The following is a 12,830-nucleotide window of genomic DNA, read 5'->3' as shown; positions in this document are numbered from 1 at the left end:
TATTCTTCGCTCCTCTGTTCTCCTCTTTCCCCCTCTCCTCTCCTTTATTTCCCTCTTCTTTGTTCTCTTCTATTCTCTTCTTCTTTCCCTTATTCCTTGCTCCTCACCTCTCCTCTATTCCTCGCTCCTGTCCTTTATTTTCCTCTTCTCTATTCTCTTCTATTCTCTTCTTCTTTCCTTTATTCTTTGCTCCTCTGTTCTCCTCTTTTTCCCTCTCCTCTCCTTTATTTTCCTCTTCTCTATTCTCTTATATTTTCTTCTCCTTTCCCTTATTCCTTGCTCCTCTGTTCTCCTCTTTTTCCCTCGTCTCTCCTTTATTTTCCTCTTCTCTATTCTCATATATTCTCTTCTCCTCTCTTTTAATCCTCGCTCCTCTGTTCTCCTCTCTTACCCTCTCCTCTCCTTTATTCCCCTCTCCTCCATTCTCCTTTATTCCCTTTTCTCTCCTCTCTCGTCCAACTTGACAGACCCACTCTGGAACTATTCTCATTTTGCCAAAATCTAGCGCATGCTAAATCAGTACTAAATAAAACAATTTGCGCAAAAATGTTGGCAAGCAAGGGGGTAAATTTCTGTATTATATTTGTGTTCTTTCCAAATCTTAAAGCTATATTTATCATAAATTTTGAAAGCATATTGATAAGGAAAAAAGCGATATGTCGCAAACATTTTCGTCATCATTTTCGTTCACAATAAAAGCCAAGGTCTGAAAAAGTATATCGTACATCTCATTTCTAAAAATTCAATTCGCATGGAACGAAAGTAATCTGTGATACAAATTGATCGATGCACGATGCACGAGTTCATAGCAACTTCTCAAAAAACTCATGACAACTCCTTATAAAAAGAGGCATTCGGTTAAGCTGCCTTTAAGCATATTTTCAAAACGGTTCTGGATATTTATTCATAAATTTTGACTAATTAACAAACCGACCATCGCTTAAAATAGTGTGACACGCCCCCGAGGCCACCCCAAACACCCACACACTTGTTTATGTTATTGCTGAGGACTCTCGCACCCCTCTCCTCGTTAGAATCGCAATAAGAAATCATAACTGTTTTGATGAGTTTGCCCAACTAACCCCAAATAAAAGGAGAAAAAAGAGTGAAGAACAAAAACAAACCCATTACTTCTTAACAACTACAGAGCTTGCAATCTTGAAACAATCTTGAAACAACAAAGTCCAAATCACGGTCCAAACCAAATGCCTGATTTATTCGAAAGAGATTTTATTAAAGCATGATGACAAACCTGATTCATGAGCGTACACCAATCTTTCTTCCTTTCTTGCTAGAATCATTTCCCCACTAGCATCTGTCTCAGGGCTTCTTGGCCTTATCAGTTTTACGGCTTGGCTCCCAACAGGCTCTTTCTCGACACCTTTGCTTACAAGTGCATCTTCTTTCGATACTCCTTCCTTCGTTTCTTCACTTTCCACAACCTCCAAACCTGCCGTGCTTTCGAAAATGAACTTCTTCGTCAAATTCTTGGCATTTGCGTCCTTTTCAACAACATTTTCATCATCTGCCTGATCTGCTTTCCTAACTTCATCACTCTCCATCATTTTAGCTCCTTCTTGTTCTTCTTGCTTGCCACTTGACTCGTTTTCATTGGCAACGTGATCATGATCATTCTTAACATGTTCAATCTCTACCGACTTCTCCTGTGCAGTGTCCTGCAACGGTTGCAAGTGCTGCCCAGCCGGTACCCCATCTTTCTCTAATTGACCTGTTCTCTTTGATCGTCTTCGCTTCGATGTCATCTCATCATCTAGCCCAGAGGCAGCCCCTTGGTGCGAATATGAACTGATACTCTACAAGTAAAGAATTTGCCGGTGTGAATTTTCTAGAATTAATTTTTATAAAAATTTATCTACATAACAAAGACAAGCGGATTCCCCATGAACACATACGATAACAGACAGCTTAAAAAGCGGACTTCCTTAAATAAGGGACATCTTAAAAATTGACAGCTTTAAAGAAAGGGCACCTTAAAAACGGACTTCCTTAAAGAAGAAACACCTTTAAACAGTAGAAGCCTTGGAAGAACGGTATCCATAAAAAATTAAACCCTTAAAGAAGACACACCTTAAAAAACAGACACCGCTAAACGTGGACAAATTGAAGTCAAAGTCTCGTAGAAGCAACCTACATTATAACATATAATTAGAAGAGATACTGTAATGTTTTGAATAAATTAACATATTATTATGACGTAAGGGTACTTAGAGTTAGTTGTAGAGCACGAGGCGAGGGAGTAAACCGTGTTACATGTGAGCACATGATTAGGCCCTTTTTAACAACATAACATTTGGCGACGAGGATTAAAACAAAAAGCAGATAACGTGGAGGGAAAGCACATGCCATTTCTGTTAAGTTTCAGAATTTAAGATGGCGACGGCAGCACGATTAGATTTATTACCGCTTCCACCGTTCGACCCTGTGTCCGACCCGACGTCCATAAGCCAACGATGGCAACATTGGAAACGCCGTTTCGAAACATATTTACTTGCCGTAAATATAACTGATGATGCTCAGAAACGTGCCTTACTGTTGTACCAAGCAGGTGCCGCCACTCAAGAAATTTTCGATTCTCTCCCAGTTGAGTAAGATGAAGCTACAGATTACAAGACAGCGTTGGCAAAACTTGACACTTACTTTGCCCCGCAGAAAAATGTCGACTTTGAAATTTTTCAATTTCGCCAAGCCAAACAGAAGATTGGAGAAACTACTGATCAATTTGCTACACGACTTCGCAAACTTGCTACAAATTGTGAATTTACAGATTTAGATAAGGAAATTAAATCTGCGATTATACAAAACTGCTCGTCTAAGCAACTCAGAAGGCTTGCTTTGCGGGAAGAGAAGCTTACACTCGCCGTGTTGTTATCAAAAGCACGTATTCTGGAAGCCAGCGATACACAAGCTAAAGATATAGAAGAAAGTCTCATGCAGGTAGAAACTGCCCAGCTGGTTCGTAAGCCTCAGCTGAAAACCTGTTTCAACTGTGGTTTTTCATGGCCTCACCGTACTTCCCCTTGCCCCGCCAAGACTCAAAGTTGTCGCAAATGTGGGCGTGTTGGACATTTTGCTAAAGTCTGTAAAAGCCGCGCGAAACAACCGCGTGCCGTTAATGACCCGCTTACGCAAGACCATAAGAAAGGAGGTCATAAATTCGCAAATCAAAAAGGAAAAATACATCATGTACATGGAAAAGCACCTCAACATACACAAGAGCCTACTCCAGAGTCTAGCAGCGACGAAGGTTATTTGTTTACGTGCGATGATCAACGCGAAATAAAGATGCCACAAGTCCGTGTAAAAATTAATAACACCCCTGTGAAAATGATTTTGGATACAGGAGCATCGATCGATATTTTGGATGAATCAACATTTCATCAGGTCAAGGCAGCTAAGAATATCCATCTTTCTCGTTCAACGACAAAGCTTTTTGCATATGGTTCTGAACAACAGCTTCCAGTTTTGGGAAAATTTCATGCCACGATCGAAACAAAGGACCGAATCGCGCCCGTTTGCGGTTCGGGGAAATTCTGGATCTTTGCTCAGTTACACAACGGCTGCTGACTTAAATTTGATTCAGATTAAGCTAAATGCAGTGAAAACAGGACAATCTACCCCTGCCACTACCGAGAATTTGGAAGCCAAATACCCGAAACTATTTGATGGAATAGGAAAGCTTAAAGACCGTGAAATCAAACTGCATATCGATAGCACCGTTCCGCCGGTGGCTCAGCCCGCTCGACGTATACCATTTCATTTGCGGAAGAAAGTGTCGGAAACTCTGCGTGATTTGGAAGACCAAGGCATTATAGAAAAAGTGGCAGAAACAAGCACCCCCTGGATATCACCCTTGGTCGTGATTCCAAAAAACGACGGAACTGTTCGCTTATGCGTGGACATGAGAATGCCTAACCGCGCGATTCAACGGGAACGCCACCCTAGCCCTACCATCGACGACCTTATACACGCGTTAAATGGTGCTACAGTTTTTTCCAAGTTAGATCTTCGCTCTGGTTACCATCAACTCGTTTTATCAGAAGAAAGCCGTCACATCACTACTTTCGCTACTCATAAAGGGTTACGAAGATATACACGTCTTAACTTTGGAACGTCGTCAGCAAGCGAAATTTTTCAGAACGCCGTTTACGAACAAATTCGGAATATTGAGGGTGCCGTAAATATCAGCGACGATGTTATCATTTATGGTAACACCCAAAACGATCACGACCGCGCGTTACATGCGGTATGCAAACGATTCCAAGATATGGGGTTGACGTTAAACAAGGCAAAGTGCGAGTTAAACAAAAAGGAGATCACGTTTTTTGGCTATGTGTTTTCTGACAAAGGAATCTCTGCCGACCCCCAGAAAGTTCATGCAATTCACAACGCCCCGCCGCCACAGTCAGTCAAGGATATTCGCAGTTTCTTAGGGATGGCAAACTACTGTGCAAAATTTATTTCACAATTCAGTGATATCAGCGAGCCCTTGCGAAACTTAACAAAGAAAAACAGTGTTTTCCGGTGGACCCCTAAGGAACAAAAGTCGTTCGATAGCATCAAGTTGGCACTGACTAGTGACAAGGTGATGGCATATTTTGACCAGACAAAACAAACTGAGTTGTTTACGGATGCTTCGCCTACAAGCTTTTTTGGCTATTTTGTCGCAAATTACACCTGGCCAAGAAGACAGAAAAGTCGTAGCCTACGTAAGCCGATCGCTCTCAGATGTAGAAAGAAGGTACTCGCAAACTGAAAAAGAGGCATTAGCTATAGTATGGTCTATTGAACGCCTTCACATTTACTTATATGGTGCAAAATTCAAGCTCTTTACGGATTGCAAGCCAGTCGAACTTATTTTGTCTAACCCAAAATCACGACCACCCGCTAGAATTGAACGCTGGAATTTACGTATTCAGGATTACGATTTTGAAATTGTTTATAAACAAGGAGCTCAAAACCCTTCGGATTTCTTGTCAAGACACACCTTTACGGATACAACTAGTAAATCTCAGTCATCAACAGCCGACAAATACGTCAATTTTCTCGCTCGTCATGCTGTTCCGAAGTCTATGGACTACAAAGAAATTCAACAACTTCTACGAGAGAAAATTTGGTTTCCTAACATCGATAAATCTGTCAAAGATGTGCTTGCAAATTGTTTACCCTGCCAAGCCATTGGTCCGGAAAATAGGCCTGCCCCATTACATATGAACGAATTGCCTCCGAAGCCCTGGCATACTGTACACATTGATCACTGTGGACCGTTTCCTACCGGAGAATATATTCTCGTGGTCATCGATGCTTACTCTAGATTCCCAGAAGTGGACATTGTGCATTCCACATCAGCCTCTGCGACAATTGCTAAACTCGATCGAATTTTCGCAACACATGGATTGCCCCACATAGTTAAAAGTGACAATGGCCCACCATTTAACAGTGCTGACATCAAGGATTACATGAAAGAAAATGGCATACATTTTCAACCCATAACACCGTTGTGGCCCCAAGCCAATTCCGAAGCTGAGAACTTTAACAAACCAATGACTAAAGCCATCAAAGCAGCACAAGTGGAGGGGAGAAATTGGAAGAAAGAGCTTTACAGATTCGTTCTAAATTACCGTGCCACTCCACATACAACAACAAAATATCCTCCAGCACAGCTACTTTTTAATCGCAAAATTCGGATAAAGTTGCCAGACACAGTGGAAAAGAGTCTATCGCCCTTGGACGAAGAAATTCGCAAAAACGACACACAGGCAAAGGCAACGATGAAGCAAAATGCGGACCGGAAAAGAGGAGCTAAGGAACGTAAAATGAGTATTGGCAATCTGGTACTAATTCGACAAAGAAAAAGAAACAAGTTAACATCCAAATTCGATCCGAAGCCTTTTCGTATAGTACGAATAAAAGGAACGATGATCACAGCTTGTAGAAATGGACATTACGTAACAAGGAACATTTCATTTTTTAAGCCAATTCAGGAAAGAAAGGATTTGTAATTTTACAATGATGCGGATGATGAAGAATCATTAGAACTACCTGCGACCGGAGAAGGACAGCAAGAAGAAGCAGACACCCAGAATAACGCCAGATATCCACAAAGAATTAGAAGAAGAGTTCACAGATATGGACAAAACATTTACGATACGTAAGCAGAAAGTACTGTGAGTTTAACGCTTTCACTTATTTTATTCGATTTTCAGAAGTTTAAAAAAAAAATGTTTTGTTGTCGTGTAGACCTAGTTATCTTACTGTTAGAAAGTTTGGACTTGATAATTTGAACTTTAATTAACTTTATATTTTAGCCCCAGACACTAATCTGAAGAAAAGGGGAGATGTAATGTTTTGAATAAATTAACATATTATTATGACGTAAGGGTACTTAGAGTTAGTTGTAGAGCACGAGGCGAGGGAGTAAACCGTGTTACATGTGAGCACATGATTAGGCCCTTTTTAACAACATAACAGATACCTGTCTTGCGGCACAGGTCTCCAGTTAGATTGACTTTTATTGCTGTACTTACATGCTTAGATATGCCAAGAATCGATTCGAGGTGGAACTTTCGCTTGTAATTGAAGTAGAAGTTCTTGCACTGGGCTTCTGACTTGGTGCTCACCATTCGGGCAATGGCAGGCCAGTTTCTGCCATGGCATTTAAGTCCTATTCGGGAAACAAGCCGAAGCATTATGCAACTATACAATGAAGAATAATAATTAAGAGACAAAAAATGCTAATTTTTTCTAGTTAATTATAAAACATAAAAAAGATAGCCTGCAAATAGATACAGTGTGTCTGTCACAAGACAACGTGGCCGTACATTTCCTGGGAGAAGAATCAATTTGAAATAAGGTAGAATTATATTGCAATTACTGCAACCAAATATTACGTACCATCTATTGCTTTGGAGATTTCCAATTCTGACCAGCGCGAAGGGTCTACATTTTCAGCTGTAGAGACACCAGAGAGGCAAACTATTAATATTAATCGATCGAAATCATTTCAAAACACAGCAGGGTGCACAATGATCCAAACATAAATAACTTTTGTACTTATTTACAAGCCTTCAACACAACAACGACAATCTCTAGTTCCTGACGCTGATATCATCTCAAGACGCAAAACGGGCCTAAAATACAACAACGGAACGGACTTAAAGAAACATAGAACACTGAATGTTGTTACCTGGCAACGGTTTGCGGGCAAGGTACCTTGCGATCAACTCATCAACCGATTGCTTGCATTGTGATTCCATGTGCGGTGTGACCAGTTTGCTCCCTGAGATTTCACTAGCCGTTGTGACATCGGGCGTCTCAAGAGATTTCTCCGTGTTGGATCTCAATTCCCTTCTCCCTTCAGGCTTTTCTACTCCATCTTGCTCTATCCTGACAGGCTTTTCCTTGTCTCGGCCCTGATCTTTCTGCGATTCTTGCTCTTTTGATCTTTCTTTCTCCCGTTCTCTTTCCTTTTGCCTAAAATATTTCCAAACAAATCACAAAGAGTTCAAAATTTGACAACAAATTGCCTTGAATAACGAGTTAATGCTTGAATAATCACGTTTCGTTTCCGTCTCGTCTCTGCTCACCTTGTTTTGATTGGTTGCGGCTGTTGTAGACTTTGGATTGTTGGCAGAGGCTGTGCATACGTCAACGTGCTCACGAGCTGCAAATAACGCCAGAAAATTTTGTAACCACTTACATGTATAAACAACTTTATTACATTTAAAAGACTATTTGAAACCACAAAGCAAATTAATCGAGACACTTGACATGGAAAAGATAATGGTTTGTCAGGATGTTTTCCTTCGAGTAAGGCTTTTCTGACAATGTTATCACCTGCAAAAGTTAGCAAATGTAGATATCATCTTTAGTATTTTCAAAGAAAGGAAATTCATAACACAATCGTATGAACAAAATTGAAGTTTTGGCAATTTGGTAAATGGACTGGTTGTATATTCAATTCCTTACATGAAAAATATAAGCTTAGATGTTTTTAACCCAAACTTTGTCTTTTGTCAAATTATCTTCGAAGAAAAATTCGACTTCAATTAGGAAAACAAGCTTGCTAAATACCTGTCTTTGCAGCCTGCCAGTCTTTTTGCTTGGCTTCTTGGACGTTCCTTTGAAGTTCTCCTTCTTTTTGTTGCGATAATAGTAAAGGACACATTCGGAGACGGTCTAGAATGACAAATCATCCTGCTGTTATAGCTCTCGTAAGGACCGCAGCATAGCAACGATCCACCTCAAGAGCAGGCAATGAGTGTGCACAGAAGCTACAGCTGGAAAGCGCTTACCCAACGCTTGGGACTGACGCGTTTTCGGCTAATAAGAGGCAAGGCCGGATCATATCTCTGTCAAAGTCAGTTGATCTTCACTTTCAATAAGAGAATTTCGAGTTTCATTGGAAGGATATTGGAAAACTGAGCAAAGATACCAAAACGATGAATTTCGATGCATTGACAGAAATAGTGGTGAAAATTGTTCTCAGATTATCTTACAAAAAGGGAATTTTCTCCTATGAAGCAAAAACGATTTCTCTAGCGAAATACGAATTTCTCTTAGGAAACAAGAACGACTGTTTTTCTACAAAAATCACGACATGAATCTTATGAAAAACGACATGAATCATTCAAAATGGAGCATACCTTTCTCTTTAGGCCTTCTGCAATCTTTTCGAAATCTTTCGGGAACTGTGTAAATCTGAAAGATACAAAAGTTGTAGGTGACACAATTCCTGCACTTGTGAAAACGTCGAGAAAGTGAATTTTAAAATGAAAGTAAAGGCAGAGAAAAATTATAAAAATTTATATTGTTACATAAAAATGAGTGATCCATTTGCAGTTAAAAATAACAGCATTCAGACAAGGTAAACTCACCTTTCTTTGAAAATCAATTTTTCTTCCTCGCACCAAATATTCTTGAATTTCCTTTCCCGTTCAAAAGCTTCAATATCCCTTATCAATCCTATTGAGGAAAAAGACCAGTCAACAGATTGAATCATGTAAAAAAGGGGCGTCGACGGGAAAGTTCTACACGAGGACGGTTAAACGCCTCAGTGTCTCTTTTAAGCTATACCCTTGGGCCAAGCCAGCCGGTTTTTGGCTGTCTTAACATAAGGCATAACTTTATATATTTATAAAAACCCCTTCCTTATAGAAACAGTATCGAGGTTTTAGCCTTTGCTAATCAAGCAAATACTTAGCATATCAAATTTACATTACCGTTTTTGTTTGAATATTGGATTCTCCGTTCGTATCTGTCGAGCAACTTGGGTGGTTCCACAGCGAGCTGGTGCATCTGCTTCTCTGTCGCCTGCAACACATTGTTTGGGTGTCACATATTGTTTGGGTGTCACATATTGTTTGGGTTAGGGAAAACTGAGGCGTGTCACATAAAGGAATGTAAATACACAGAGGACTGGCACCCGTGGAAGATAGCCCGGTGATGACGTCATACTATATGCAGTTACACATTAGTATATCTAAGATGTTTCTCGTGCCATTGTGCCTTGTATCGCAGCCAATTTGAATGCTTACATATTCCTGCATTTCTGCTACAAGCCACTTTCATTGACAATTCATGTCTTGAAATAAAGCAGGGGCAGGTGTGCGCATGTCAAATGTTGTCATTAGATTATGTGCAATTAGACAATAACATCAGGTTTCAAGCAAAGAGGGAAATTTTGTCAAATAGCCAGAGACCAGAGGATGCTCAAACAACTGAAGACAGTGTAAAAAGTGTTTTAACGCCAAGGTAATTTAGAAAGGCCAATAACACCATCAGCAGATCAACCTTCTAAACAATAAGTGGCGGTTTTAAGGGGGGTCCAAGTGGGCCATGGCCCCAAGCACCGCACTAATGATAACCAAAAGGGGCCCCGCATATGTTTTTGGACCCGGGACCCGCAGTCCCAAGAACCGCTACTGTAAACAATGTTTGCTTGCCACAAAGATACGTATGATACAAAGAGCTAGGTGATTATGCGCGTTTTATCATGTTCCGCCAACCTACAAACAATTTCTTGGGAAGTTGCATATGTAGTAGCATTTAGGGGAAGAGGTGGGGAAATATGAAGACAACACCATGTGGCGTTTAAGGAATATTTGACATACATCTAACGAATAGAGAGTTAAATGAGAAACACAAACCTCTAATTCGCTAAGATTATCAACAATTTCTTCAAATTCGGCTTCGCTACGAGCCAAAGGTCCCCAGTTGGTTCTTGCTCCGAACCTGCAACAAAAACCGAAATGCATGATGTAAATCCGAACGGCTTAAATCTTACATTGCATTGACACTTGCACGCACACAGCTTCAAAATACACAGCCATACGTGAAGAACCCACCTTGTCATTCGCTCTTGCTGTTCTCGCTGTCTTTTAATCTCCGGGAATTCTCGTTCATAAAACGCTCGCACTTTCGCCAACTTGGCTCTGGAACGAGAACGTTTTATTTCAATAAGTGTTATTAGGATGAAATACCATAGGAAGGCCATGTTGTGACTATATTAGGCAAGTTGTTGGTCCCTGAAATGTTGTGTCTCTCTTATAACAAATTCCAAGATAAATCATGGGAAACAGAATGTGTTCTATATGTATCATTTTCACCATATAAACTATACCTAAAAGAATCTTGTAAAAGCTGCAAACACTTTTTGACAATTGCAGCAAATGTGCATGTAGCCAGTTCCCATAGTTACTATCAAAATGCCAATCAAATCGCACATACTTCCGTTTCATGTTATTTTCAATCCGTTCCAATTTCTTTAACCATGCCTCTTTCTGCTTGTTATACTGTTGTTTAAGGGCTTCATCCTAGGGAGAAAAAAGTCCAAATAAGCTAAAAATGGAAAATGCACGCCTTGTTAGACCCAAGGTTTTTTCCATCTCAACGCGGGGTGATGGAATAAAAACAAATTTACCTTTTTCACACGATACAGTTTTTCTTTTTGATTGCTTTGTGAATTCGACAAAAAATTCCTGGATTAAAAACTGAAATCTTGAATAGATCTGCCTTTCAAAACTTGTGAAAAAAGTTCTAACAGAAGACATGGCTACATGGCAATGTCACAAAAACTTAAACTAGCTACATGGCTCTATAGAGTCGTGTCAGATAAAGAAAACGAGGGGACTAGATGCATTTCAAACCATGAGGAAATCTAAAAACCAGCTCAAGAGAATTGTTTCTTTAGACCATTTTTGAAACACCTACTAAATCGGCTTTCAAAATGAGTGATACTTACTTACAATGGCGGCTTGCAGCGGTACTAGTGGTACCAGTCTAGTACCATTTTATTTAGAAAGCTTAAAATATTTTTGTATTGTATGATTTTTTCTATGATAATTGAATTAAGGCAAAAAGGGAAGAGCAGCTGAATACACAATACCCTCCTCATCTTAATTTTCATTGAAATACTGGTATTGAATAAGCCCTTTATGTACACCAGGGTACTAGACCTCCTTCATCCAGTACTGCAGAAGTCTGTCCCATTGTCATTTGTGACTCAACGTGACGTAAAACCGTTTGTCTTTCGACAATCCAACAATGAAAAAGTGTTCGCAGTACTAGATTCTTCTTTCTAGTGATAAAATGCTGCGAGGCGATTTTACCTCTGAAGCTAGCAATATCACATGACATCAGACAAACCAAGGTATTGTATGAAAACTTTTGACCCACCATTAAAAGAAAATTTGGCCATATTAGCTATAAAAACAAACATTTTCCAGGGACCACGCCCCTGCGCCACCCTTCCTCTAGCTGTTTGGCTCTGCTAACAATTTTTTTGCTTTACTAGCACCATCTTATTTTCGTGCCAGCCGCCGCTGCTTAATTTTAAGATATTTTCAGCTGACAAGGGATTTCAAATAACCCCACAAAAACAAATGCTTTCTCTTGATAATTGTTGGCCAGTGCCAACTTAAGCAATTGGCCTTTCCTTTTCAGTTCATACGCAATAACCTCAATCTTTCTCCGGCTGTGCTTATTTATGAAATTTCAATGTAAAAAAACAAAATGCCCAAATAAATTGTGATTCGGCTATAGGTCAACATTTACTTAGCAATTCAAAGTGTGCCAAAAATACGGTGACGACAATTTTAAGATCCTTAGGCAAGGCCGTTTAGGTGTTTTGGAATCTGTCTACATAACAACAATGGATCCTGACCTGTGTAGTCAGAAAGAGTTTGTTATCTCTCTCGAATTCTTCAACTAGGTGAGAGATTAGCGGCTGTGATTGGTCAAAAACAAAGAATCATTGAAACGCGCTATTCTTTCTCTCACGTTCTCTCGATCCACGAATGGATATAAATGTTCTGCTTAGTCTCGGTCATAATCCGACGTTTATACTCTGACCAGTGTACTCAAGTATTGCATGTTTCCGCTATTCCGTGCTACTATTAAATTCTACATTTAAAAGTGAAAACAATACTAATTTGAAACCCACCTTTTTCGCCTGGGCAAGTTTCTTCATTTGCAGAAACTTCACGAGCTTCATTCTAAATCGCTTGTGCCTAAAAGAGAAGCGATTTTTTGATTCTTAAGAGTTGTATCATATTGTCCAGACTTTTCAGAATTGAATTTTCACGAATGAATTGGACTAAATGGTCGAAGAACACGTGAAAAAATGGACATCCTAGCATCAGCTTCATACAAAAGATTAATACAAAAGAAAGTTTGCATATAGAGAGGTAAACTGTGATGTATGGTACAAACCTTCGTATATTGTCAAAGTAGAACGGCAAGTCAGAGGGTTGGTAATACATTGGCTGAAATATAAATTACACCACCGTTTAAAAGATGTTTAGAGGTTACAC

General features: G+C 39.8%; 1 protein-coding gene across 3 annotated transcripts in view; it reads right to left on the bottom strand.

The window, feature by feature from the left end:
• LOC135683808 (uncharacterized) overlaps positions 1-12,830 on the bottom strand; it is a 30,388-nt gene that overhangs the window by 5,497 nt on the left and 12,061 nt on the right. For all 3 annotated transcript variants that reach the window (XM_065199156.2, XM_065199157.2, XM_065199155.2), the window contains exons 10-23: positions 12,730-12,782; positions 12,461-12,527; positions 10,747-10,832; positions 10,365-10,451; positions 10,167-10,251; positions 9,240-9,330; positions 8,895-8,982; positions 8,664-8,718; positions 8,092-8,196; positions 7,605-7,681; positions 7,205-7,491; positions 6,913-6,969; positions 6,546-6,682; positions 1,253-1,814 (exon numbers count right to left, since the gene is read on the bottom strand). In XM_065199156.2, coding sequence (XP_065055228.2) covers positions 1,253-1,814; positions 6,546-6,682; positions 6,913-6,969; positions 7,205-7,491; positions 7,605-7,681; positions 8,092-8,196; positions 8,664-8,718; positions 8,895-8,982; positions 9,240-9,330; positions 10,167-10,251; positions 10,365-10,451; positions 10,747-10,832; positions 12,461-12,527; positions 12,730-12,782 — 1,837 coding nt within the window. The remainder of the gene's footprint in view (positions 1-1,252; positions 1,815-6,545; positions 6,683-6,912; positions 6,970-7,204; positions 7,492-7,604; positions 7,682-8,091; positions 8,197-8,663; positions 8,719-8,894; positions 8,983-9,239; positions 9,331-10,166; positions 10,252-10,364; positions 10,452-10,746; positions 10,833-12,460; positions 12,528-12,729; positions 12,783-12,830) is intronic.

This window comes from Rhopilema esculentum, chromosome 7 (genome assembly GCF_057945365.1).
Source record: "Rhopilema esculentum isolate cy_ngs chromosome 7, ASM5794536v1, whole genome shotgun sequence".
NCBI lineage: Eukaryota > Metazoa > Cnidaria > Scyphozoa > Rhizostomeae > Rhizostomatidae > Rhopilema > Rhopilema esculentum.
Note: the sequence above shows the minus strand (reverse complement) of the source record. Positions and strands in the feature narration are given on the sequence as shown.